The sequence below is a fragment of the Salvia miltiorrhiza genome, chromosome 5, assembly GCF_028751815.1.
Source record: "Salvia miltiorrhiza cultivar Shanhuang (shh) chromosome 5, IMPLAD_Smil_shh, whole genome shotgun sequence".
Classification (NCBI taxonomy): domain Eukaryota; kingdom Viridiplantae; phylum Streptophyta; class Magnoliopsida; order Lamiales; family Lamiaceae; genus Salvia; species Salvia miltiorrhiza.
Genome location: NC_080391.1, coordinates 28,211,898 through 28,237,017, shown reverse-complemented (window position 1 = coordinate 28,237,017; position 25,120 = coordinate 28,211,898). Strand labels below are relative to the sequence as shown.

General features: G+C 37.2%; 2 protein-coding genes across 2 annotated transcripts in view; both read left to right on the top strand.

Annotated features, from left to right (window-relative positions):
- Positions 1-25,120, top strand: part of LOC131025745 (uncharacterized) — a 774,387-nt gene that overhangs the window by 660,007 nt on the left and 89,260 nt on the right. The gene's annotated exons all lie outside the window — the stretch shown is intronic.
- LOC131026325 (ribulose-phosphate 3-epimerase, chloroplastic-like) lies at positions 9,921-11,727 on the top strand. Its single transcript, XM_057956178.1, has 5 exons — positions 9,921-10,021; positions 10,443-10,552; positions 10,652-10,708; positions 11,472-11,541; positions 11,636-11,727. Exons 2-5 carry the CDS (start codon positions 10,463-10,465, stop codon positions 11,710-11,712), a joined length of 294 nt encoding a protein of 97 aa, XP_057812161.1. The 5' UTR covers positions 9,921-10,021; positions 10,443-10,462; the 3' UTR covers positions 11,713-11,727.

Here is a 25,120-nt window from a genome sequence, read left to right as displayed (position 1 = left end):
GCGCTTGCTCATGCTAATAACTGCCATCGTTTTCCGCAAGTCAGTTGGGGCTCTTGGATTTGGGAAAATTTCATTCCCATGAGACGCTCTCTTGTAGGGTGGCGTATTCTCCACAATCGTCTGCCGACTTGTGATAGACTTATTAAACATGGTTTAATCACGCCGAATCATTGCCCTTTCTGTTTTTGTGCTGATGAATCTATTGATCACATTTTTTGGAATTGTAATCTGGTCAATGCTGTTTGGATGGAATTCTTAGATTGGTTTAATTTTGGTCTGTCGGATCATATTCCAGGAATTCATAACTTCTTGTCAATTGCTTGGAATATGAAGTATAGTTCCCAAGTTAACTCCTGTTGGAAGGCTGGAATTCTTACTCTTATTTGGGCTATCTGGACTCTTCGGAATGATTGCATCTTTGAGAATCTTGTTTTCTCAAAAATCCGTTTGCTCAAAATGGTAAAGATTGGTTTCAAAGAGATGGATATTTTCGAGAAGATCGGCCGCATGAAGAACACTTGGTCTGATTATCTCATCCTTCGTAGAATTGGCGTTAAGACCAGAGCGACTGCTCCTCCGACTTTCGTTTCTGTGCACTGGTGGCCACCGGCTTCCCCCTGGATTAAAGTTAATACGGATGGTTCGGCAATGGGAGCTCCGGGAAATATCACTGCGGGTGGGGTCTTTCGAGATCATTTCGCTTGGGTCAGAGGCTGTTTTCATTACCGGGCGGGGATTGGTTATGCTTTTAAGGCGGAACTCTATGCCGTCATTATTGCAATTCAAATTGCTCATAGCAGGGGCTGGCACCATTTATGGATTGAAACTGATTCTGCTTATGTGATTCAAGTTTTGAATTCTCGATCTTCTAACGTGCCTTGGCATTTTTTTGCTTCTTGGAAGTATACTCTTGGTCTGTTACAAAATTTTAATCTTCAAGTTACGCATATCTATCGGGAAGGCAACAAACCTGCGGACATTATGGCCAATCAAAACATGATGGAGGGGTGGTGGCCGCACGAGGTCGAGGCCATCAAAAAAGCGGTCAGGACGGACATGGCCACTCACAGCCATATACGCATTCGCGGATGATTGGGCTTTGTATGTGGCAGGAGCTATACTTGCTTGTTGGCTGCCTGGACTTTTTCACAAACACCTGGTATGCGTTCTGGTTGTTTGATAGAAGTTGGGAGTTCTGTGCGGGTTTGAGATGGTTTGACAGGGGCGGGGGTTTAGAGACTAATCTCTTAGCCTTTTTTCAGTTTCCGGGTGAGCTCGGAGCTGGGGCTATGAGTTTTGGTTCGTTTTGGAAGCTCCGTGACGTTTCTAGCAGATGCGTCGGCGTTGAGTTTTTGGTCCTGTTGTTCGGGTCGTTGATGAACGGGAGCCATGGTGTTCTTTCACCCTTTTCTTTTGATAATCATGTTGATTCCCTCCTTGGATGGCGTCTTTGCTTGGAGGGACCACATCTTTTCTGTTTTGACAAGCTTGGCTTTTTCACAAACATCTGGTCGGCGCTTTGGGTTCCTTATTGGTTTTTTGTATGGGTTTTTTGCTGGATTGTCGTGGGTGTTGGTTAGGGACCAAGATCAGGGCCTTTTTTCAGCTTCCGGGTGAGCTCGGAACTGAGGCTGTGAGTTTTGGTTCGTCTGGGAAGCTCCGCGGCGTTGTTGTTGTTGCATCGGCGTCGAGTTTTTATGGCTCCGTTGCTTGGGTCGTTGATGAACGGTAGTCATGGTGTTCTATCACCTTCTTTCTCCTAGGTTTGTCGTTGGATTTCCTTGTTGCAAGGGGCGTTCTAGATTGGGCATGAGAGCAGGTGTTCGCGGCCGGGGTCGCCGTGCTCTGCGTCCGAGTTCATTTTTGCTTGAAGAACGGCTGGATTGTTCTGCTGGGTCTGGGTGGCTCTCTGTTTTCGTGTTTTGCCAGGCCGGTTCTCTTGGGCTTCGTTGGTTTTTCGTTTGGAGGAACGGTGTGGTTTTTTCTGTTTCTTTTGTTGGGTTTTTTGTTGTTTCTTTCGTTTTTGTTTGTTTGCTTTCGCTGCGTTTGGGAGCCGAGCGGCTTAGGGGTGATGGTTAGGCCGGAACTTCTGAAGCTGTCTCTTCTCCGCTCCCTCGCAGTCTTTTCTAGACGAGCACTCTTTTTCCCTTTTAAGGATTTTCCCGTTTGGGTTTGCCTTAAAAGGGTTTTAATGAGGCTCGGCCCTTAGTTTACTCCTCTGTGTTCTCAAGGGTTTTAGGTCTGTTTTTTTCTTCTCTTTTTTAATAAAATCTCATTTAATTAAATTATTATTATTATTATTATTATTATTATTATTATTATTATTATTATTATTATTATTATTATTACTACTACATATTTTAAGCCCATATAATTATAGTTTTATTTCAGTCCAATTCTTTTTGGCCCAAAGAAAAAGCAGTAGGGTTTTGGCACTTTCCCTGCATGATCTGTGCCCTAATTTTCCTTTTTAGCAAATCCCAAATTTTGGAAAGATTGTTCTTAATTGATTCTTCTGCTAGAAATAAACCTCCAATTTCTTGTATAAATAGCAGCCCTTACATCTCTTTTTTCCACACACTCATTTTCAGCAACTAGCCGTCTGTGAGCGAGGTAACCCCTCTCCTCATTTTTCTTCCTTCTTCTTCATGGGCTTCTGTGTTGTATTCTTATTGTATGGCGTTCCCGTCAGGGAGTAAAGGAGTTACTGTTCCCTTTATATTTTGTTCACTGTCACCATATTGATTCCTTAGTTGCTCCTCATTTTCTCTCTCTGTCAGAAACTCTACTGAGTACACGTATGTATAGCCTTAATTGTTTTCTTTTACCTTTCCTCCCTAGCAATATTATATTATGCATGCCTATTGATTTGTTGGGTTGATTTTTGTGACTTCGCTGCTCTGGCATTCGGGCATTCGATTCCTCTAGCATGATTTCTCTGACTTTGACTCCGCTGACATATTGATTCCTCTGGTATCTTGATTTCTCTGGTCTGGAGTTCGATTCCTCTGACGGGTAAAATATGCACGAGTGTTTAGTCTATTGCTGAGGGATCTGTTAGCAAATATGCAAGAGTTAAGGGAGTTCAGTTTTAGGTTAGTTACAACAGATCCAACGGATCTGTGTTTCTTCATTCCAGAAGTTGGCGCGTATCTCAAATCTTCTCAACTGCTATTTCTTTTGTTTAAATACCTAGATTAGTTGTTGAGTCGAAGCTGAAGAATTTCCATTACTGTAAACTAGTTGAGAGTGAGGAATTATAGCAATCTTAATAGATTTGTAGGCTATACACTTCTTCTAGTGTTGAGTGTTCTCAATTGTAATTGTAAAGTTCTTGAGTGTTCATAGTGAAATAGAATTGATTGTTCTGCACCGTGGATGTAGGATTGAAAAATCCGAACCACGTAAATCGCCTTCGTGTTCTTTTATGTTCTTGCTGCGTTGATTGTTTTCCCGAACAAATTCCACAACAAGTGGCACCGTCTGTGGGAAACGGAAGATCGACGCACACCAACTGTTCGAGATTTGAATCGGAGGAAATCTGAATCGGAGGAGTTCTTGATCGGTGGAGGAATCGCCATTCTTTTCACTACCAAATGTCGATTGCTAAATTCGACACCGAGAAATTCACAGGGAAGAACGATTTCTCCCTGTGGAGAATGAAGATGCGGGCCGTTCTCATCCAACAGGGCCTTGATGATGTTCTGACCACAGAGAAGGCTCCAAAAGAAGGAGATGGGAAGACGAAGTTCGCTGAAATGTAAAAGAAGGCTCATAGCACTATCATCCTACATCTGGGAGATAAAGTGCTGAGAGAAGTGTCAAAAGAAGACACTACAGCTGCAGTATGGGGTAAACCGGAGAGTCTTTACATGACTAAGTCTCTAGCTAATCGGCTCTTCTTGAAGAAGAGGCTGTATTCCTTCAGAGTTTCAGAGGAGAAGAATCTATCTGATCAATTGGATGAATTCAATAAAGCCGTTGATGATTTGGCTGATATTGATGTAAAGCTAGAAGATGAAGACAAGGCAATCCAGCTCCTGAGTGCCCTGCCCAAATCTTATGACAACATGAGGGATGCCATGCTGTATGGGAGGGAGACTGCTATCTCCCTGGATGAAGTCATGAATGCCTTGAAATCCAGGGAGTTGCAAAAGGCATCTGATGGTAGACAAGAAACCGCAAGTGAAAGCCTCAATGTCAAAGCAAAGTTCAACAAAGCAAAATCCAAGAAGCCCTTCAAAGAAAAGAAGGGAGGATCAGGGAAGAAGGAGGATGATGAGAAGGAAACCAAGAAGTGCCACTTCTGCAAGAAACCAGGGCATATCAAGAAAGACTGCTACAGCTGGAAAAGAAAACAAGCTCAAAAAGGCTCATCAGACACTGCCGACCTTGCTGAAAATATCCAAGAAGCTGAAGCTTTAAACATCACATCTTCTAAAACTGAGAATAGTTGGATATTAGATTCAGGGTGTTCTTTCCATATGTGTCCTAACTTGAATTAGTTTGTTGATTTGCAGATGAAGGACCTGGGATCTGTAGTTTTGGGGAACAATCAAGTCTGCCCTGTCAGAGGCATTGGTTCAATCAAGCTAAAGCTACATGATAATTATGTAAGGCTCTTAACTGAAGTTAGATATATTCCTAGTCTAAAAAGGAATTTGATATCCCTTGGATCACTACAAATGAAAGGCTATGAGTTTAAATCATGTGTTAATGATATATATGTTTTAAAGGAAGATAAAATTGTGTTGAAAGGAACCAGAAAACAGACTTTGTATCATTTAGTTGCTGAAACTATTGTTGGTGAGTTTGAAATTGCCTCTACGTGTGATATTGAATTGTGGCATGAGAGACTTGGGCATGTTAGTGAAAAAGGGTTAATTGAACTAAAGAAACAGGGTATATTGAGTTTATCTGCTGAGGAAAAACTGAACACTTGTGATGCATGTGAATTAAGTAAAAGCAAGAAACTCCCATATCTTGTTGGCAAACATGTTTCATCTGCACCTATTCAATATGTTCATTGTGATCTGTGGGGCCCATCCAAAACCACCACTATAGGTGGAGGTGTATATTTCATGTCTCTAATAGATGATTTCTTTAGGAAAGTCTGGGTTTACATTTTAAAACACAAGTCTGATGCCTTTGATAAATTTGTTGAGTGGTGTAGTGCTGTTGAGAATGAAAAGGGATGTAAGTTGAAATGTTTAAGGACTGATAATGGCTTAGAATTCACCTCTGGAAAATTTGAAGAATTTTGTAAAGATAGGGGAATTAAAAGACATAAATCAGTACCTGGAAATCCTCAACTGAATGGGGTTGTAGAGATAATGAATAGAACTCTCCTTGAGAGAGTTAGGTGTATGCTCTCTAGCTCAGGTTTGCCACCTAAATTTTGGGGAGAAGCAGTTACCACTGCTGCTTATCTTATAAATAGATGTCCTTCTAGTGCTATTGATTTTAAAACCCCTGAAGAACTGTGGACTGGTAGGGCTGCAGACTACTCAAATTTGAAGAAATTTGGATGCTTAGCATATATGCATGTTAGGCAGGATAAGTTGGAACCTCGAGCATTGAAATGTGTTATGGTGGGATATCCAACAGGGGTTAAAGGGTATAGGCTCTGGTGCATAGAATCTGGAAAGGGAAAACTCCTAATCAGTAGAGATGTAGTGTTTAAAGAAAATATAATGCCTCTTAAGGAGCAATCTACTACTGAGTTTACTGGTAGATGAGTTGAAGTAAACACTGATAAAACTAGTGATAACACTCCTATTAATGATGTAGTGTCTAGAGTATCAGAAGTGACAGGTATAAAACAGGAAGAAGATGATCAACAACAGGCTAATACTGAGGACCTCAGTGAGTATCATCTAGCCAGAGACAGAGCTAGAAGAGTCATCAAACCTCCAGCCAGATACTCTGAAGCAGATCAAGTTAGCTTTGCTTTCTCAGCAGCTGAAGAGGTAAATTACAGAGAGCCTAGGTCTTATAAAGAAGCAATTCAGTGCTCTGAAAGAAATCAAAGCTATGGAGGAGGAAATAGAGTCTTTATTGAAAAATAAGACTTGGATCTTGGTGGACAGACCTAAGAACCAGAAATGTATAACATGTAGATGGTTATACAAGAAAAATGTGGAGGTTCACAAAGGTATTGAGGTAATCAGGTATAAAGCAAGGTTAGTTGCTAGAGGTTTCTCTCAGCAAGAAGGTATAGATTTTAATGAAATCTTTTCTCCTGTTGTTAAACACTGTTCTATTAGACTTATACTTGCTCTAACTGCACACCTAGATTTAGAATTGCAACAGATGGATGTTAAAACAGCTTTTCTAAATGGTGAGTTAGAGGAAACTATATACATGAATCAACCAGAGGGATTTGAAGTAGCTGGCTATGAAGGTCAGGTATGTCTCTTGAAAAAGTCTTTGTATGGACTGAAACAAAGTCCAAGACAGTGGAATAAAAGGTTTGATGAATTCATGATAAGTATAGGTTTCAAGAGAACACTGCATGATAGATGTGTATACTTGAAAGAAGTTGCTGAGTCTGTGGTTGTTTACTTACTCTTGTATGTTGATGATATGCTTATTGCTAGTAGTTCTAGTAATGAGATTGATAAAGTAAAGCAATCACTGAGTGCTGAATTTGATATGAAAGATCTAGGGACTGCTAGGAGAATTCTTGGTATGGATATCAAGCGAGATAGGAAAAATATGAAACTTATGCTTGTTCAATCTGATTACTTGAAGAAAGTATTGTTAAAATTCAATATGAATGAAGCAAAAGTTGCTCAGGTTCCTATAGCTCAACATATTCAGTTGTCTAATAAGCAATGTCCTGTTACTGTTGAAGAACTTAAGAACATGAGTGTTATTCCTTATGCAAATGTGGTAGGAAGCATCATGTATGCTATGCTTTGTACTCGGCCTGATTTGGCTTATGCTGTAAGTCTTGTAAGCAGGTACATGGCAAATCCTGGTAAGGCACACTGGGATGCTTTAAAAGGAGTATTAAGATACTTAAAAGCAACTGTTAATAAAGGAATTATGTTTCAAGGTGGAGCCACTAATTCAGAACAAGTTTTAGTTGGCTTTACTGACTCGGGTTATGCAGGAAGTACAGATACAAGGAAGTCCCAATCTGGATATGCATTTACACTTTATGGAACAGCAGTGAGCTGGAAATCTACACTACAATCTGTGGTAGCTCTTTCCACTACAGAAGCCGAATTTATTGCTGTTACAGAAGCAGTGAAAGAAGGTATATGGCTGAGCGGTATGCTGTCTGAGTTAGGCATTAATCAACAGGTTGTCTCTATTCTTTGTGATAATCAAAGTGTCATTCATCTTGTTCAACATCAATCTTTTCATGAGAGGTCTAAACATATAGATGTTAAATTCCATTTTGCGAGAGATTTAGTTGAAAAAGGTGATGTGGTGGTGAAGAAAGTCTCAACTGATGATAATGCTGCAGATGTGCTTACTAAAGCATTACCAACTGTTAAGTTCCAAAAGTGTTGTTTTTTGATTGGTATGAGCTCTCTCGAGGAGAGCAAGTTGTTTGTCTAATTCTTACAGGTAGTTCGGTGCACTACTACAAAAGTTTACATACATAACAGTGCATAGATAACGGTTTTTTTCAAAAACCGTTATGTATGAGCGCACTTTTAGGAATAGATAACGGTTTTCGAAAAATCCGTTATCTATGTAGTGTTGTCTATATGCATAGATAACGGTTTGAACAAATGCGTTATGTTTTTGCGTTATCTATTAGTTGCATACATAACAGTATTACAAAACCGTTGTGCCACCGTTATCTATGACCATCTTTTATAACGGTTTATTTATAACGTTAAATAACCGTTATGTATAAGAGTCATTTACAACGGTTTTTGAACCGTTATGTATGAGCGTCTCTAAAAACTGTTATGTATAATTTTTTTTATTAATTTTTTTAAAATAATATTATATTATCTTATATTATATTAAAAAATAGTAACAAATAAATTATTTATCCTAAAATTTGAATTTATTCTTAGATATGGACTTTGAAAAAAAAAATTCATAACATTTTTTTATTTTATTAACACTTATATAAAATCTAAATTAAATATCTAAATTAGAAATATAAATACCAAAAATTGAATATTAAAAGTGAAAAAAAAAGAAAAAAAAATTAGGAAATTTAGAAATTAACCCCCCCAAAACTGAAGCCCTAGTTTTGTTCTTCCTCCATGTCTCTCTCGACTCTCTCTCTCCCCTCTTGACTCCGCCGCCGGCGCCGCTGCCCCGAGCTAGCCCGTCGCCGCCCACCCTTGTCGCGCTGCGTCGCGCCGCTGCCGCCCACCCTCGCTGCGTCTCATCTCCTCCCCAAATCTCTCTCTCTCTCTTCGCGATCTCGCTGCCATTTCACCCTCATCGCCTCTCTCTATGGCCTCTGATGAAATTCGGCGAGCCGCCGCTTTCAACGGCTCTGTGCTCTCTCTCCCTTCTTTGTCTTCCACAGAACCCCAAATCTAGAACCCTAGGACTTCGACCTCTTCGTGCCGCCCTTTTCCGCCGACCTCTCCTCACGCAGCCTGTACACGCCCAAACCCCTTTCAATTCCTCAATCCCTCTTGCCCAATCACACGATTCGAATCTCAATTGTGTGGAAATGCCAAAGCTAGGGTTCAAATGAAGCTGGAGGGCTAAAATCTTCTTCTGCTTCCAATTGATTTGTTGCTGAGAAAGAGGATGTCCGTCGCTGAACTGAAGGAGCGGCAGCAGCCATGGCCGCCGGCACACCAGACCCTAATCACCTCTCTTTCTCCTCCAACTCCCGGCGAGCAGTGGCGGAAACGATGCCACCGGTCCACCTTTCTCTTTCCACAGAGAGCTCGTTTATGGTAATTTCTTATTTTGTTCAAAGATTGATTGGATTACAGACTGTTTTCTTTGGTGTACATATGTGTTGCAGATGGCATCTTCATGCTATTTTCTCTATGCACTAAGGCGCTTAAAGCTTATATCGTTTAGTGGTTTATAGGCTGGATTGGGGGTGGATTTGGGTTCTGGTTATTTGCTGAGGGATGAATTGGGGGTTTTCGAGCTATGAGCTCAGGGAAGGATAGTGTAACGCCCTGAGCCCACGGGGGTGGGGTTTCGTTATGCATTCGTTATAGATAGCTTGCTAGAGAACATGAGTTTCAGATACTTCAGTATTTTGAATGCAGTCAAAAAGTCTAGGTTGGACTGTATTTCTATTTGTTTTCAGTTTCTGTAGGAATTAGTTCAATTTAGTGTTAGTAATTAGTCAGAAACAATCATGAAATTGTAGTTGCAGTGTGTTCTTATTTGGGTTTTTTGAAGATCTATATGTGTGAAATCCAAGCTTGTGATGCGACTGAATAGTGATGAGAAGACTTTGTATGCTGTCTAGCCTTTATTTCAAGCTGTATTTGTGAATTTGCTTCTTTGGAATTTTATCCAGAAAGAAGAAGGTATATTGTGGTTCAATTATCCATTGATGTTTAAGCTAAAATGTTCGTCTCCTCAAATTGCAGCTTCAGAATTCATACAAATGGCAGCTGTAGCCCGTGGAGATAGGTTGTGTTAGCTTGACTTCGATGTTGCCGTACCACACTGCGACTGCCTCAGTGGTGCTTACCTCGATGCTTTCCATTGCTCCTCGTACCTACGCTTGGACTACCGAGGGAAAATTCTTCATTTTCCTCATTGTGTACCTTTCTCTGGAAATATATTGATGTCTTCTGTTGTAACTCTGAATATAATCATCGTGAGAATAAATCTACATATAATGTCTGTGATATTTGTTAATCGAATAGCACCGATTACGGTATGATTTGTTATATGCTGATGTATGTTTGATTGAGTGGCAAGGATTTTGCTGCATATGGTTTCGAATTCTGAATTTCTCAAGTTGTTATCTGACAGCCTGTTACTTGCTACTAGAAAAAAGCCGGAGTTGTCCTGAACCCCGGGACTCCATTGAGTACCATAGAGTATGTTCTTGATGGTAAGGTTCTGTATGTCCTTAAATTGAGAATGTATTATGGCAAGATTCAAAGAGGAGATGATGTCAGTGATTTCTTTCTTAACGGGCTGTGGCCTGCTTCTCATAGTATAGAAGGCGTAGCAGCTTAAACGACCACCAGACAAGAGCTAACTTAGAGTAGAAAGAAAGAAATATTTGATCACGAATTATGATAATATATTATTGCATAATTGCCAAGCCAAAGGGCAAATATTTGAGTTAGTGAATTTGAAGCAGAGTTTCTGGGGCCACTAAACCAAATGCTTATGCCTTTTTTCTGATTTATATATTTTTTTTTGGGGGGGGGGGGTTATGTCTCTCATACTCATATTTCTGTCTCCCACAATGTGTTTGGTTCAGTTAATTAACATTTCCTAGCGCATTCTCTTTTTCTTATTTACAGTGGTTGATTTGGTATTGATTATGTCTGTAAATCCCGGGTTTGGTGGGCAAAGCTTCATAGAAAGCCAAGTAAAGAAAATAGTGGAGTTGAGAAGATTGTGCGCTGAGAAGGTAGCGTGAATATGTCTTTCTGCTTCGTCGCTTGCTTTCTTGCATGCAATAATTGACTGCTTGTAGATTTCCCTTACTGTTTGAAAAAAATTCGTACAGGGAGTGAACCCATGGATTGAGGTAGATGGTGGAGTTGGTCCGAGTAATGCATACAAGGTCCACTACCTAGTCCCTCTTCTCTTTAATCCTTATCAATTACTAAAGAATAGTGACTAATTCTGCATGACTTATGGTTCAGACATATTAGAATGTCACTTAAACCCAACATCCATAAACATCCTCACTTAATCTTCTCATCTTTGAGGAGGATAAGAATAAAAAGCTTACAATCTTGAAACCTTGCTTTTGAAAATTTCAGTTTACAATTGTTTCTCCCTGTGGCTCGTTGATCCTTGATAGACTATCTTAAAGGGTTTAATGATCTTTAAGGTGGGGTTTTGAAGAAAGAGATCATTAGGGTTGTATAAACCAGTAAAACTTGCTGCATGTGTGCGGACGATTTAGGGAAATCGGTTATGTAAGTTTGCTTTGGGATGTTAGTTTGAGTGAATTCTGTCGTGCCTATGGTGTATTTTATGCCATATTATTCTTTGGTATTGGGCCTAAGGGTGGATAGAAATTGGAAGAGAAGTGATCTGCTTCTGGTTTTTCCCAATTTGGCCTTCCAATTGAAGCTATGTTTTTGCTCGAGGTCATATTACAAAAGTAAGAATGAATAAGTGTGCAATTCTTCGACCAGAAATGTCGGTCTGCTGAGAGAAATGAAGCATAGATTCTTATGAGGAAATGCTGCTCTTTGATTATCCCAGAATCACCGTCTTCGCCTATCTTTTCATTTTTATTCATTTCTTTTAACTTTTATCGGAGTTTTTCCATATTTGTCTGTGCTAAAAGTCAGTTTTATAATATACTTGCACAGGTAATTGAGGCCGGAGCCAATGCGTTGGTTGCTGGCTCTGCTGTTTTCGGAGCTCCTGATTATGCTGAAGGCAAGGATTAAAACTGCTTCATTCGGGGTTTATAGAAAGTATCGGTGCTTGTTGATTCATCTAATTTTTGTCTTTTGTAATTTTGTTTTCGCAGCTATCAAAGGGATCAAAACCAGCAAAAGGCCTGTAGCAGTTGCAATTAAAACTTTGCATTCCGGATTTTTATTTTAGGTTCCACACTCTCTATTTCTGAGTAGTCTCCTTACTAATGCTGAATGTAGGTTCCACAGCCTGTGCACATATTTCTAGTAGTTGGCAGATGTTGTGGATCTTTTTTCTCAACATCAATCTTTTTTCTTTTCTTTTTTCCCTCAGGAAAAGGCTGCTAGGCTTCCGCCTATCGAGGAAGTTAGAACACTTCTTCATCACAGTGTACGGGGATTTCTCTCCTCCTTCTCTCAGGTATAACCACTCTTTGATCACACGCCTTTCTCATGCTTGATAACTAGAATATGTGGTTATTGATTGTCATTATCTTATGCAGGAGCACCATGGATATCCATTCGGGTCCATGATTGACTTTGCTTGTGATGCTTACGGATCTCCCATAATTGCTGTTAGTAACTTAGCAGCTCATACAAAGGTATATCTTACACCATTACATTCAAATTCCCCAATTTCTGCATTTGGTAGCATTCTCTTTTTGCCTTGCATAGAAAACCAATTCTATTGCAGATTACTTTCATGAGGAAGAAGGATTTCAGGAAAGAGCAACTAGTTCTTGAGGACTTAGTGCTAGAATACATAGTATGATAGATTTTTGTTTTAGCTATAAGATAGTTGGTACTTTCAATTTTGAATCGAATATGCAATGATGATGTATACTTGATACTTGATTCATTTGGATGGTAATGTATGAATATTTTGGATGATATATAAAATTGTTATTGTTGATTTTATCATTTTGTCGTTTTATAAAAATTGCAAAATTTAAAAATATACTACAATTATAAAAAGTGCAAAAAAACTGTTATAAAAGGTGCAAAAAATCGTTATGTATTCTAATCAAAGATAACGGTTAAAATCGTTATAAAAACTGCAAAAATCGTTATAAAAAGTGCAAAAAATCGTTATAAAAAGTGCAAAAAACCGTTATGTATTCTATCAAAGATAACGGTTAAAACCGTTATAAAAAGTGCAAAAAACTGTTAACTATGATAAAAAAAAAAAATTAATACATAACGGAAAAATCTTAATACATAACGGTGAAAAACCGTTATGTATTCTATCAAAGATAACGGTTAAAACCGTTATAAAAAGTGCAAAAAACTGTTAACTATGATAAAAAAAAAAATAATAATACATAACGGAAAAATCTTAATACATAACGGTGAAAAACCGTTATGTATAACCTTTATAGATAACGGATGCGTACTGTTATGTATGACGCATCGTACCGTTATCTATGCTACTATACATAACGGTTTTGAAACCGTTGTGTATGACGTATAGAATAGATAACACCACTATACACAACGGTTTTTTTGCTCATAGATAACGGATAAAATCCGTTATCTATGAGCGTTTTTCTAGTAGTGGTGTATTCTAATTGTATTAGATAAGGTGGAGAATTGTGAGTAAAGTATTTACATACAATTAGTCTACACGGTTTCTCTGATCTCGCCACAGAAATGGGCCACCAGCGGAATGTGGATTTCGCTGCTCTAGTTTTTTGATTTCTCTGGTGATGCTTTGCACTGCTCTGGACTTGATTCCTCTGAACCTGAGTTCTCTGGTGATGTGACTTCGCTGCTCTGGCATTCGGGCATTCGATTCCTCTGGCATGATTTCTCTGACTTTGACTCCGCTGACATATTGATTCCTCTGGTATCTTGATTTCTCTGGTCTGGAGTTCGATTCCTCTGACGGGTAAAATATGCACGGGTGTTTAGTCTATTGCTGAGGGATCTGTTAGCAAATATGCAAGAGTTAAGAGAGTTCAGTTTTAGGTTAGTTACAACAGATCCAACGGATCTGTGTTTCTTCATTCCAGAAGTTGGCGCGTATCTCAAATCTTCTCAACTGCTATTTCTTTTGTTTAAATACCTAGATTAGTTGTTGAGTCGAAGCTGAAGAATTTCCATTACTGTAAACTAGTTGAGAGCGAGGAATTATAGCAATCTTGATAGATTTGTAGGCTATACACTTCTTCTAGTGTTGAGTGTTCTCAATTGTAATTGTAAAGTTCTTGAGTGTTCATAGTGAAATAGAATTGATTGTTCTGCACCGTGGATGTAGGATTGAAAAATCCGAACCACGTAAATCGCCTTCGTGTTCTTTTATGTTCTTGCTGCGTTGATTGTTTTCCCGAACAAATTCCACAACAATTTTTTTGGCAAAAGCAAAAGTGAGTCTATATATATGAAGTGGACGCAGGTCTTAAGTTTTGGTCAAAAGTCATTTCTCTAATTTTTATTTTTACATATGTATCATCATTTTACGTGGATATATATATGTATGAAGATATGTGTTGTTTAGATATAAATGCATGTATACCTTTGTTCTAATATTTTTAGTAAATGATACGATAGTATGATAACTATGTATTCTAAAGAAGCTCTTTTAGTATATATATATATAGGGGAAGGCTAAAATAAGAACGCTTCTTAAAATATAAATTAGGAACCATTTTCAGTCCTTAGATCATCAAGATCTACGGTTGATTCATCATCTTGTTGGATAAATTCATGGTCCTGAGTTCGAATCCCAAAGGTAGCAAAAAATTATTTTTCGTAATTCATACCTTTATACAGTTTATTCATGCGTGTTATACATAAAATTCATGCATTTTTGCTGGTTCGTAATTCTTAAAATAAGGGTGGTTTATTGAATAACCACCGCCTATATATATATATATATATATATATATATATATATATATATATATATATATATGTTAAATGAATTATGAGTTATTTGTTAATAAAGTTTGAAAGAAAGGCAATATATATATATATATATATATATATATATATATATATATATATATGGTGCGGTTATAGTGAGAACCACAATTATCGTGAGAACATAAGAACCAATAAAATTATTGCATTTGCTATACAAATTAATGCATCCGCTATTAAATTTAATGCATCCGAAAAAAATAATTTTTTTGCTCCCTTCAGGATTCGAACCCAGCACCTGCATCCATCCACCAAGATGATGCATCCACCGTAGATCTTGATGATCGAATGGCTTAAAATGGTTCTCCGTTCTTATTTTATTAGTGGTTCTTATTTGAACCTTTCCCTATATATATATAGGGGGCGGTTATTCAATAAACCACCCTTATTTTAAGAATTACGAACCAGCAAAAATGTATGAATTTTATGTATAACACGCATGAATAAACTGTATAAAGGTATGAATTGCAAAAAATAATTTTTTGCTACCTTTGGGATTCGAACTCAGGACCATGAATTTGTCCAACAAGATGATGAATCAACCGTAGATCTTGATGATCTAAGGGGTGAAAATGGTTCCTAATTTATATTTTAAGAAGCGTTCTTATTTTAGCCTTCGTATTTTTATGTGCATTTATTGGTTAAGCATGCTGTAATTATAATTTTCATAATTCATTTTAGGAACGGCGTGCGAGACTTGATTTTAATTGCGAGTTTTTGCACAAGAAAGGTTAAAGTGGGGTTATAACGTTGCATTTAACATTTATCCTTATTATAGGTTTTACTCAATTTATATGTGTGAGAAGCAGGCAGAGCCTCCGGGCTATGAGACAGAAAGTTATAACCTACGGGTTATATGAGACAGAAGGTTATAGCCTACGGGCTATATGAGATAGAAAGTTATAGCCTACGGGCTATATGAGACAGAAAGTTATATAGCCTTCGGGCTAAGAGACAGAAAGTTATTAATTTCGGGCAATATGAAAGAGCAGACAGTATTCTTTGCACTTATATTTTGTTGTGATTCTTATAATATGGATAAATGCACCTCACTGAGTTTATTGTACTCACCCCAAAATAATATCTTTTTCAGGAGATGACTCGGGCGATGAGAGGCAGGGCGAGTGATGGTCAAAGATAAAAGAAAATTAATGTTTTATTTTCATTTAGAATAAAGACTCAGTTTATGATGTTTATTTACTTTTCTCTGTTGGATTTGGGTTTTAGTTATTTAAAAATTGAAATCGTATTTTTTTAATCAAAGTACTTCTTTTTATTTAATAAGAAAATTGGGGCGTCACATAACTGAATACCACAAACCACAAATGCCCAAAACATTATAAAAGTGCGAATACAAACCAAAGTAATAAAAAGCAAATGGAAAGCAAATAGCATTAATAATTTCTGACATAGTAACTTGTTGATTCCAACTAGGGGTGAGCAGAAACCGAACCGAACTGAAAAAACCGACCGAACCGATTCTTTTTGGTTCGGTTCGATTTTGGATTTCCTGGTTCGGTTTTCGGTTCGATTTTGAAAGGTAAAAACCGACTAGGAATCGGTTCGGTTTCGATTTTCCAGCCATGGTTCGGTCGGAAAACCGAACCGAACCGATACATATATATTTTAATAAATATATTATTTATTATATATATTTTTATTAGTTACAAACTTAAAATTCGAAACCTACACCTAAGATAAAACCTGATTTTAAAGTTTCTGCCCTAACACTTCTAACCACACCCGCCGCCTCCCCCCAGGCTCCCCCGGTGACGCCGCACTGGAGTCCGAACGACGCCGCGCCCCCACGACGCAGCACGACGCCGCGTCCCGAGGTCCCCGACGATGCCGCTCTTCTGCCCTAACACTTCTCCTCCGTCGACGCCGCTCTTCTCGCCGCGGCAACAGCAGCAGACCGGGCGGCAGAGCACCCTTTTCCCCTTCTCTGAGCACGAGCAGAACACCCTTCACCACCAACGAGTTCTTGTTCGCTGATTTTGAAAACCCCAAAACTCTAAAGTAAATCCCTGCTGCTGCACTTCATTCTGAAATCTTCCAATCTGAATCACTTTCACTCTTCGCTCTCAAATCTAAATCACTTTTGCTTGATTTAGATGGATGAATTTTGAGGTTTAGCTCGACTTTGAATATAGGGTTCAGATTGTTCTTTGATTTTTGTTGTATGATTTTAATTGGATGAATTTAGGGGTTTCAGACTGTTCTCTAATTTTTGTTTGCTATATTTTCAAATTATATGGCTGAATTAGTGTTATTTTGTGGCTGAATTTTGTGATAAAATCTATTTTTTGAAAGAAAAGAAAATGGAACAGGCGATTCGGTTCGGTTTTGAACCGAAACCGATCGGTTTTGACCGGTTCGGTTTTGATCGGTTTTTAGCATTTTAGCGGTTCGGTTCGGTTTCAATTCTTAAGAGGTCGGTTCGGTTTCGATTTTAATATTTTGGGTCGGTTCGGTTCGGTTTTGAACCGATGCACACCCCTAATTCCAACTAACTTGGAAAATCATAAGTTAATTCTTATAATTTTTGCTAGCTTATAAATATAACAAAATCTAAAAATCACAAATTTGCCGAAACATAAAACAAGGCCTTCCTACACAAATTACGTACCCAACATTGTCTCAGTATTGTTATCAGTTACACAACCCAAAACCTAACATAAATTACAAAAAACATAAAGTACCTAATGAGCAAGTCTTCACCTACAAAACATTTGGATTTTCAGTAACTTTCGGTAGAGACCGATGTCAAGCCCAATAAGCATGCTGATATCAGTGCCAGAGAGGAAAAAACAAACAATATAATTACAAATTCACATCATATGATGTTAGGTTCGGAGGGTCTCGAATAGGTGTATAGGGGGGGAATACACCTATAGGCTATTTTTCAAAATATTTAAATACAAATTGACTCAACCTTTTTACTAAAAAGAGTTTTGTCAAAACAAGGTTGACGACTGATACTGAATACTCTTCAGTAAAGAGCTATCAGTTAAGCCAAAGACTTTAACTGATACACGTAAGGCTTCAGTCGAGTTTGATAAACAGAGAAATGTTATGAATCTTACTGACTATCAGAAGATAGATCAGTTAGACTAATAACACACGCAGCAGAAAACTTTTGTTTCGAAATAGCCTGTGATTTTAATCACGTTGTCAGCAGTTAAGTTTCTTTTTGCAATTAATCAGTTTTCGGTTTAGAAAAGCAAAAGCACAAGTAAGAAGGTAAAAACTGAAAGCTGTAAATAACACAGAGATTTTTACGTGGTTCGGAAAACACTTCCTACATCCACGGTCGGTTGATCAGACCAACAACTTCACTGGGCATGTGCTTACGGGTGCACAGCAAACCGATGCGTGTGCTTACGAGTGCACAGCAAACCTGAACGTGTGCTTGCGGGTGCACAATAAATCGAGACGACTGAAGAGCCTATCTTAAGTACCAACACACTGTGTTGGATTTGTCACTCCTAGCGCACACTGGACACTAAGATCTCACAGAGACAAAACACTAGTTTGAACTACTTTTCGACACAAACTCTCAATTCGGTTCGTTGAAAAGAGGTTTGAAAACTTGCCAACTAAACTACAAAGAACAAGTTCTTTGCAGTCAGTTTTACCTAGGCTTTGGATATACAATATTTGCCTAAGTTCTAAGAGAATGTATGTAATCAGCAGTGACTGATTTTTAGCTTTGTGATTCTCTTCTTCGATTCAAACTTTGGGGAGGCTCGGTTTTGCTGAGTAACGAATTCGGCAACATTTCAACTTATGTTGTTGAATCGGTGAAGATTGAAGTGAACCTTGAGCGCAATTCATAGGAGACGTCTTGAATAGATCCGTTGGTGGAGATGGTCTTCAAGATTTCTTCCGTTAGAGTAATTTGAACCTGGGCTGAGGCTTCAATCTTCGAGTTCCTTGTTTGGTGAAAACGGCTACTTTGAAGAGCAGGAGAAGGGACGATCCTGAGATCTCTCTATTTAATGCGGCTGTACTTTTGGAGTGCGTGGCTTCCTTTGAACATAGGAGATTCAGTCCGAGGAAGAATGTTTAACTGATACTTGACTTTAGTATCAGTCCGCTGAATCCACGTGGCGCGCATTAAGTAATCAGTCGAAACTGATCCTTCGACTGATAAGTCAAATATCCGTATTTGACTTTGCCTTAATCGTTACATCAGTCGGCATCTTCAGTCTTCAGTCTTCAGTCTTTAGTCCTTCGTTCTTCAGTCTTCAGTCTTCAGAACAACAACTAAACTAGAAAAAGAACTCTAACACTTGAGTTCGAACAGTTCTAGTCTATTACAAGTGAAACCTATTGATTTTGGTATCATCAAAATTAGGATTAGGATATTTCATTAAGTTCCCAACATATGATAATAGGAATAGGGCTTCCAACAGCCGTATGAAAATTAGGATTAGGATTTCTTCTCCTTGGGCTACTCATCCACCAAATGAACATGGTGCAACAAGTCATCAATAGGAATAGGGCTTCCAACAGCCGTATCAATCCCAATGCCATCTATAAGTCGCATCTCAGACTCATCATATACCATCGGATGTTGCAAATAGTTTTTAATTTAAAAAAAAAACAATTTGAGTGGGTATGCTGTTCAAAATAAAAAATTAAAATACTTGAAATATAAAAATTACTTACAATTTCATCTTCAAATTCCGGCTTGAAGTATTCGATCAGAACATCAAGCTTATAGAAAGTATTTGTTGACCATCGCAATATGCGCGGATGCAATGTTTCAGCATTTTCTACCCGTGTGGCACACATATTCGCAAGCTTATGATACACTTCATGAAGAAAAAGTTGAAGAATAAATGTGCATCCAGATGCATCAAAGGCGCAATTTTTTTTTGACAAGTTTATTATCAACTATCCGTTTCGCATTGTGCGAAACAGTCACCAAAAACTGATAGCTCACAAGCTCCCAAGGATAACAGTTGAATCTTGCCAGATCATCAACAAGATGAATATATTCAACTTCTATTTGCTTATGTGTTTTATGCCTCACCAGCAGCATTGAAGGATTATAGCTCCAATAGGATCGTTTCTCGGATATCTTAATTCACCATACAACGATTAATTCCTAACATGCTCCTATGAATTTAAGTGTTGCACATTGGAGTTAGAATTACTTACTTGTGAATTGTATGCAGAGGCTGTCAATGGCTGAATTGAAAGTCTCCAGTTCTGACCTTCTGAACTGTATCCCGCTCAACTCCCAACGTTGGATGGACAACGAGCTATGAGAATTCCCAAGGAGAATTCGGCCACTTAAAAACGGCGCCCCTTACTGCTCTCTAAAAACCCTGATTATTTGTGTGTCTTATTCTGAGAGCAGATAGCTGTATTTATAGATAAAACACAGTCCTAGGGCACCAATAACTGTAGTGGGTGAATTATACTCCTACTGGGCTCAGGAGACTTTGGGCCAGTCCAGGGATCAGATACAAGGAATAAAGATGGGCCTCTAATGAATTAATTTCTATGATCAGCCCAGATCACAATTAATTCATTCCACTAGAGAATCAATACTGACTTACCCCTTTATTACCAGTGATGAGTCGGGGCTTGTATTTAGACTTATTGAATCTCCGTATTTAAAATATCCGACATCCATTAATTAATTAGAGGTCTGACAGCTTAAATTAATTAAGGGTAAATATCATATTAAACCTTGAACTATACCCGCTTTATCAAAAATACTCTGAAACTTTCAAAATGCTCTATAAACTCTCAAAGTATCATGGTTTTATCAAATATATCTCACATATTTTTTACGGCCACCAGAAATGTGACGTGGCTCGTCGAATGCCACAGTGTAATTTAAAATCTTTTTTTTTAAAATCCATGTCATTCTATAGATCAAAATTTATCCTGGAAATTAAAACCCAAATGAAAACCCTTCTGCCCGATCTCTATTTTCCAAATGAAAACCCCTTTTGGAAATTTAACAAAGGAGGGATAATATTTTTTTCTGTGATAGAATCCTGAACTCAATTTTGCTTCTAACTAAACAGCACTGGTCCACAGTAGTCAATGGTCATCACCAATCAATGAGAAATTGACATCAAATCCATCAACCATTTTCTCAATTATGCTAAAGCAGTTTCAGGTTTTTGGAGTGGAGGAAAATATATGCTTCTCGAGCTCACAATTCGAAGCCCTGCAATATTCCCATGGTCCAGAATGCTTCTTCACCGCTTCCGCCATTGAAATGCGTAGCCAAGCCCCAAAACCCCGTGTTTGGTCCTCACGGTTTAGACCCCAATCTGATGGCTGCTGCAGAGAATCACGCGCGTATGATGCTCTGGTTTGGAGGTCTCTTCGTGGGCTTCTTGTTCGAGACAGGGCTTTGCAGGTTTGTTCCGATCTCTAATATTATCCAAATGAAAACCTTCCTGGAAATTTAATATCTATTTTCCTTCATTGCACAATCTGCCTCCTATCTCAGACGCCACCGACCACAATTATCCCGAAAACGCCAAGAACATGTCGAATTTGCAAGTAGGGTTTTCGAATGATTTTCGACGAATTTGACGAGCGAATCAGGCAGGAGGGTTTTCATTTGGGTTTTAATTTTCAGGATGGATTTTGATCTAGACATGGATTTAAAAAAAAAGATTATTAAATGACGTCATTTAAAAAAAAATAGATTTTAAATTACACTGTGGCATCCGGCAAGCCGCGTCATGTTTTTGGTGGCCGGAAAAGAGATGCGGGATATATTTGCAAAAACTATGATACTTTGAGGGTTTAGAGAGCATTTCGAAAGTTCGAGGATATTTTTGATAAAACGGGTATAGTTCAAGATTTAATATGATATTTACCCATTAATTAATCTCTTTGTAATCCTTAAGCAGTACCACTCAAACCTTGTTATTGTGCCTGAACTTAATCAACCTACAGGGTTTAACGCAATAAACCTTATTGAGCTCCTTAAGGGGATGTCATTATCCTATACCAGATACGGGTACTAATACAGATAACCAAATATCATATATTGACCGCTATCACCCAAGATACAGAGTACTCAAGTTAATATATAACTATCACCCATAGTAAATCAAAGTGATACACGAACCAACATATATATCTGGAATCTTATTAGTATTAAGATTCTATTAAGTCACCGAGATCTTGATTCTTCACTTATGTCAGATAGAAGAATACATCTCACTGTGATCCTATTAATACGTTGTGACATACTAGTATAGACAAATAGTCAAGACAGACTATTTCCATCTATACTGCAGCCTAGACAAACGACTCGTCCTAGAGTCATCTCGGCTGTGATCTATTTATATCTCTTAAGTTTATTCCAATTATATGACCTTCTGTGATCCGTTAATCACCATATAATCAACTTATATAGAGATAAATGACATACATATGCAATCATGAACACAATCAGATAGGAGATTAAATAGTGAACACAGGAAACATTGTATACAAGCATAAAACGTTCTTGCTTTCAGTATACAAATCCAACAAGCATACCGTACAAAATAATAAGCATAGCTAATTTCAAGCAATTCTCACTTGCCCCATTACTGATCGTTGCATGATGATCAAAGGCTTTTAGAATGTCAGCAAAATAAAGAACATGCTGACCACCAACGACATCATCATGAAAAGCAGATCGTTGTGGAGGTTTATACCAACCGGAAAAACTCAAACCAATAATAACTAATTACTCAACTGGCCCTAATTCAACAATCTTATTATTTAAGTTAAACCCAAGCTTCCTACGCTCTAAACTACCCCCGGTCAATACTACTATACAAAATATGCAATAATTGACCTTGAAATTGCATATTTTTCAATCGCAGAAAATGACCGAAACTAGAAATACGAAACAATACAAGATTCAGATGATTTAAACTTCCCTCAATTAATTTCACATAATTTGATTGACAACGGGCAGAGATAGCGGCACCAAGACCTACAAACAAACAAGTGATTCATTTTTACATGAAAATCATACTGAAACCATATAGTATTAGTGAACGAAAACCAAACCAAAATCTATAAACACAAAACAATATACAAACCACCACCACCACCACCAACTACTATTCTTTAAAGAAACTAAATATTTCACCCAAAACAACAAAACATAAAAAAATACACAAAATAGCCAATGCATGTGTGAGAAAAAGTCCAAAATAGCCAATGCATGTGTGAAAAAAAGACCAAAACATAATATTAACATACAAAAATACCTGAAGAACTGTCCTTCTTCTTATTCTTCTTCTTCTGACCTTTTACCTTTGTTGTACCTTTGTCGTCGTATCACTGCAAAAGGATTTTCAAAAAATAAGCCATAGATTACACAAATACTAAAACTTAAAACTAAGAAAAGCGAAATGATACCGTAAAAAAAAAAAGCGACATGAAGAGCGATAATCACCACCAAGCGAAATCCGAAATGAAGACCGATTCACGACCACAGATACGAAATGAAGAGCGACATCTAAACAATGAAGCGATTCACCGAAAGGAAGAGCAAAATCGAAACGAGACGGAAGAAGAACAGGGAGAAGAATTAAAATAGGAACAAGTGGGAAAAAGATGGTGAAAATGAAACAAACCGCTGTTTTAAGGAAAAAAACTTTTCGGATTTCAGCAAAAAAACGCCTCTCCTAAAAAACCATCTCTCTAAAAAAACCGCTTCTCTTGAGAAAAACATCTCTTAAACATACTTTGAAAATTAATGTTTTTCATAATTATAAATTTAATAATATATATAAATATAATAATATTATTGCCGAACTAAACTAATGTCTGCCAAACATTAAAATTGGCTTGCCGAATAACAGCTGCCGAAACCATGGAAAATCGTGATATACATGACAACTCTATTTCGAAGGAATGAAAAAATATACAAATTCTTTTAAAATAAAGGAAATTTATTAAAATTGAACTTGCTTCTATTTAGTTCACAAAATAAACATACTTTGAAAATCAATAATTTTCATAATTATAACTTTAATAATATATATAAATATAAAAATATTGTTGCCTAGCTAAACTAATGTCTGACAAGCATTAAAATTGGCTTGCCGAATAACAGCTGCCGCAAAACTTGGAACATCGTGATATGCATGATGACTGTATTTCGAAGGAATAAAAAAATATATAAATTATTTTAAAATAAAAGGAAATTTATTAAAATTGAACTTGCTTCTATTTAGTTCACATAATAAACATACTTTGAAAATTGATAGTTTTCATAATTATAACTTTAATAATATATATAAATATAAAATGCCTAGCTAAACTAATGTCTGCCAAGCATTAAAATTGGCTTGCGAAGAATAGCTGCCGAAAACTTGGAAAATCGTGATATGCATGAAAACTGCATTTCGAAGGAATAAAAAAATATATAAATTCTTTTAAAATAAAGGAAATATATTCAAATGGAACTTGCTTCTATTTAGTTCTCATAATAAACATACTACGAAAATTAATATTTGTCATAATTATAACTTTAATAATATATTTAAGTATGAAAATATTTTTGCCGAACTAAACAAAATTCTTTCAAGCATAAAAAATTTCTTGCCGAATAATAACTGCCGAAACCATGAATCCTCGTGCTAGGAATGATAACTGCACCTTGAAAAGATAAAAGTTGAAAATTCGGGTTACTAGAATGATTACATAAATGGAGTTAACAACGTTATCTTTTAATTCGATTTAATTTTAATGAAGCGCATTAGGGATGGGAGTGCTGGGCACCTAGGTGTGGAATAGAATTTACCAGTTTGGTGATAAAGTGAATAAGTGATTAAGTGTTTCTTTGCTTATATTTATTATTTTTTATTTTATTCTTATTATTTATAAACTAAATTTTATTATGATTAATTAATTAAATCATTTTTGCATTAATTAAATAGGAAAATGCTTTAATATTGCTTTCGAATTGGTGAAATACATGAATATTGCATAAACAAAAAAAGATCAAAATAGAAATATTCGAAATTAAATTAGCATAAACGTTGAATTCATTCAAAACTTGGGCGACATATTACAATTTCAGCAACTTTTCAATTTTTGCCTCTAATTATTTAGGCTTAACTTTTTCAACTTCTCACCAAAATCAAAATTTCACATCAATAAAACCTTAAGTACGAGTTGATAAACATAGCCATAAACACCAAGAGTGAAAAAAAAACAGGGAGAAAATATATTTCAACGCAAACGCGAATTTAATGTGTGCAGTTCATACTCTAAAGTTGCATCAACGGATAGCCGCAACAAGGGAAGCTTTTGGAAGCAAAACATAAATTTGGTGTTTCTCGGTCCACTATTACTCGGCTATGGCGAACTGCAAGGAAACAACAAAAAAAAAGGTGAAGTTATTCATTTTGTAAGTGGTAAGATTAATCACAAACGTAGTAAAGAAGTTCACCTAGATTTAAGATTGCTTTCGAATCTGGAATACGACAATAGAGGTACAATTAAAACACTAGCAATTGGTTTAGACATCAGTGAGAGCACCGTAGGAAGACGAATGCAATCTGGAAAAAATCAGAGCACACACAAGTGCTATAAAACCTGATTTGACAACCCCAAACAAGCTTTTGAGGTTGAGATTCTCACTTCAATCCTTAGAATTGGATATGATTCTCAACAAGATC